At 52.4% G+C, this 4,246-nt stretch overlaps 1 protein-coding gene across 1 annotated transcript in view; it reads left to right on the top strand.

Annotated features, from left to right (window-relative positions):
• The first annotated feature begins 1,375 nt into the window (after nucleotides 1-1,375).
• LOC144730774 (uncharacterized) overlaps nucleotides 1,376-4,246 on the top strand; it is an 18,823-nt gene continuing 15,952 nt past the window's right edge. Inside the window, 1 exon segment of the mRNA XM_078611519.1 lies at nucleotides 1,376-1,554. Within this exon segment, the coding sequence (XP_078467645.1) occupies nucleotides 1,450-1,554 (105 nt within the window). The 5' untranslated portion in view covers nucleotides 1,376-1,449.

The following is a 4,246-nucleotide window of genomic DNA, read 5'->3' as shown; positions in this document are numbered from 1 at the left end:
TCAGCTGCAGCAGGAGCTGTATCAGCGTCTCGTACAGCTGAACTGCAACACAAACCAGCCGCTGAAACAGTGGCCGGGGCCGATCTCGACCACAGCCCCTCCCCTCCCCCCGATGCCCCTCCCCCCTCGCTCCGCCGCCCCCCGCCAAACCTCCCCAAGCCCCGCCGCTAGAAATAATGAAATAAATGTCGAGAGAACGCGCGAGACGGCGGGGTCATTCGAGTACACGGGGGGGAGGGGGGCGGGGCGAGTGGGAGGGAGGGAGGGAGAGTGAAGCGGGGGGGGGAGAGGAAAGGGAGGGCGGCGTGGGGAGGGGGGGAGCGAGGGGGGGAGGGGGCGCGAGGGGGGCGGGGGGGGCGAGTGGCCAATCAGCTTGCGCGTGTGAACAGCGGGGGTAGGGGCAGACGAGATTTGACACGGGTAGCAGTGTACAGTGGCACACACGCATGCGTGTACACACCTACACACGTGTACACACACACACACACGTGTGTATGTGTGTGTGTACTAATATATACACGTGTGTGTGTGAGAGTGTGTTGTACACGTATACACACCTACACACGGTATACGCAAGGTGTGTGTGTGTACACCGCGTGTGTATACGTACACACGTGTACACGCACAAGGTGTGCGTGTACACGCGTGTGCGAGTGTAGATGTACATCTGTTCTCACGCGTGTATGTGTGTGTACGCGCAGGCAAGCGTGTTACACAGCTACACGCGTATACCGTTACGCACATGTACACGTATGCTCACATACCTTCACACTAACAAGTGTAGGCGTGTACGCATCTACACACGTATACACAGACACCTGCATACGTACACTCACACACGCGTATACCCTCACGGCTTTATAAATACAGAGCACGTGTACATATGCGTACACGTGTGTGTGTATATGCACAATGTACGCATGTGCACACGCGCACAAATATAACACGTGTGCCCTTCGTTAATATACAGGACGCACATTCGATTACATTCACTCGTATACATTCATCAACAGCGACGTCACCACCGCGCTGTGCCAGGCTAGGTGCACTTCAAAGCCACGGAGAAGTGTGGCTCGAGGCACACACACACACAGACGTACATACACACAGACATACATACACACGCAGAGCACGTGTCTCCCACCCCACCCCGCCCCTCCACCCCCACCCCACCACCCCCACCCACCAATACCCCGCCCCCGCGGACCACGTGACCCTGCTTTGCTGTTTTCGAGTTTTTCCAAGTAGAGCGAACCACCCGCGAAATACCCGCGGGGGTGTTCGTAGCCCACCCCGGCGGGCGATACCATCGGCCTCACACAACCGAGGGATGTCACGGCCTCGTTCAAGGCAATCGACCAGTGGCGGCGCATAGCGGCGGCTGCCAGCTCCGTCGCCCGCTCGAGTTAGACTCGTCCGGTGCTTCCCCCCCCCCCAGCGCCCCTCGAGATGGGCTCGCCCGGAGCTGGTTCTGAGAACTGCGCGTCGCCACTTTCTCAGAAGGCGACGCATTCGGGGAAGAGAGAGGACCGCCCAGCGCTTCCAGGAACCCAGGTGATGTCGGGACCGTGGTGATGATGATGGTGGTGGCGATGGGGGCGGCTCTGCTCACCCCACTAAGTCGGGGGGCAGTCGCTGTGTTACCGCTCAATCCGTCCGCGTTGGGGCTTGAACGCTTTCACGATATCGCTTTGCTGATTTTTAAAACGCGTGATGCATAATATCGAGTTATTTTTTTGTCACGGTTTAAATTGTGAAAGTTTACATTTTTATTTGGCGAGTTTTCTTACGGCCGTATCTTGAATTGTCTCGGTTGGGGTAGGTGGTGGTGGGGGTTTGTTATTGTTGGAAGACTGCAAGTTTGAGATGATGTGTTTTTGGTGGATTTTCGGATCTGGCTGAGTTTGAGTTCCCTGGTTCTCCAGAATTTCTGTCGCCGCGATGTGCCCCCGAGTTGGTCTCGGCTTGGGGTGGGGGGGCTTTTCTTAAATGTCACGTAAAAAAAATTTCTCTCTCTTTAAAAAGTTTTACTCCCGTGGATATATTGACGTCTTAAATTCTCTGAGTTGGTTGTGTTTGCTCTGGTCCCACGCTCTACTAACGTCCCAAATGGGACCATTTGGGACGTTAGTTTGACTGTTTAGGGGTTTGAGTGTTTGGAGGGTTCTTAGCGGTGTCGGGGAAGAGTTTTTGGGGCTTTGGTGACTGTAAAGTTTGCGCGAGTCTGCAGACATGGCGAAGGGGTTCGGCGGGCATTGATGTGTGACGCATGTTAAAATGTAGAGGCTCTTTCCCCACACGTGTCGCACTTGCCGTGTGGTGTGTGCGTGGTGCGTGTGTGGGTTTGCCGAACGTAAGAAGATTCACGTGTTGTGTTTGATGTATGTGTGTTTGGTGGTGGTGGGATTTTGAGTTTTAAAGGCGTGTGTGTGTCGTCTGTAGTTGTGGGTTTTGAGAGTTATGTGGCCCGAATAATTCGCTGTCGTTATCTCGGGACTGGACCTTGGCTGCTGGGTAGGGTGTTGAAGACTCTCTGCTTAGGGGTGTTTAGAACCTTGGTTTTAGTGGAGTTTACCACCCTGGTTAGTGGTGTTTACCACGCTGATTAGTGGTGTTTACCACGCTGATTAGTGATGTTTACCACCCTGGTTAGTGGAGTTTACCACGCTGATTAGTGATGTTTACCACCCTGGTTAGTGGAGTTTACCACCCTGGTTAGTGGAGTTTACCACCCTGGTTAGTGGTGTTTACCACGCTGGTTAGTGATGTTTACCACGCTGGTTAGTGGTGTTTACCACCCTGGTTAGTGATGTTTACCACGCTGGTTAGTGGAGTTTACCACCCTGGTTAGTGGAGTTTACCACGCTGATTAGTGATGTTTACCACGCTGGTTAGTGGTGTTTACCACCCTGGTTAGTGGTGTTTACCACCCTAGTTAGTGGTGTTTACCACCCTGGTTAGTGGTGTTTACCACCCTAGTTAGTGGTGTTTACCACCCTAGTTAGTGGTGTTTACCACGCTGGTTAGTGGTGTTTACCACCCTAGTTAGTGGTGTTTACCACCCTAGTTAGTGGTGTTTACCACCCTGGTTAGTGGTGTTTACCACCCTGGTTAGTGGTGTTTACCACCCTAGTTAGTGGTGTTTACCACCCTGGTTAGTGGTGTTTACCACCCTAGTTAGTGGTGTTTACCACCCTAGTTAGTGGTGTTTACCACCCTGGTTAGTGGTGTTTACCACCCTAGTTAGTGGTGTTTACCACGCTGGTTAGTGGTGTTTACCACCCTAGTTAGTGGTGTTTACCACCCTAGTTAGTGGTGTTTACCACCCTGGTTAGTGGTGTTTACCACCCTGGTTAGTGGTGTTTACCACCCTAGTTAGTGGTGTTTTACCACCCTGGTTAGTGGTGTTTACCACCCTAGTTAGTGGTGTTTACCACCCTAGTTAGTGGTGTTTACCACCCTGGTTAGTGGTGTTTACCACCCTGGTTAGTGGTGTTTACCACCCTGGTTAGTGGTGTTTACCACGCTGGTTAGTGGAGTTTACCACGCTGGTTAGTGGTGTTTACCACCCTGGTTAGTGGTGTTTACCACCCTGGTTAGTGGTGTTTACCACCCTGGTTAGTGGTGTTTACCACCCTAGTTAGTGTGGTGTTTACCACCCTAGTTAGTGTGTTTTACCACCCCTGGTTAGTGGTGTTTCCACCCTGGTTAGTGGTGTTTACCACCCTGGTTAGTGGTGTTTACCCACGCTGGTTAGTGGAGTTTACCACGCTGGTTAGTGGTGTTTACCACCCTGGTTAGTGGTGTTTACCACCCTGGTTAGTGGTGTTTACCACCCTGGTTAGTGGTGGTTTACCACGCTGGTTAGTGGAGTTTACCACGCTGGTTAGTGGTGTTTACCACCCTGGTTAGTGGTGTTTTACCACCCTGGTTAGTGGTGTTTACCACGCTGGGTTAGTGGTGTTTACCACCCTGGTTAGTGGTGTTTACCACCCTGGTTAGTGGTGTTTACCACGCTGGTTTAGTGGTGTTTACCACCCTGGTTAGTGGTGTTTACCACCCTGGTTAGTGGTGTTTACCACGCTGGGTTAGTGGTGTTTACCACCCTGGTTAGTGGTGTTTACCACGCTGGTTAGTGGTGTTTACCACCCTGGTTAGTGGAGTTTACCACCCTGGTTAGTGGAGTTTACCACCCTGGTTAGTGGAGTTTACCACGCTGGTTAGTGGTGTTTACCACGCTGGTTAG

The sequence above is a fragment of the Lampetra planeri genome, chromosome 36, assembly GCF_965212315.1.
Source record: "Lampetra planeri chromosome 36, kcLamPlan1.2.h2, whole genome shotgun sequence".
NCBI lineage: Eukaryota > Metazoa > Chordata > Hyperoartia > Petromyzontiformes > Petromyzontidae > Lampetra > Lampetra planeri.
This window is presented reverse-complemented; position numbering and strand designations above follow the sequence as displayed.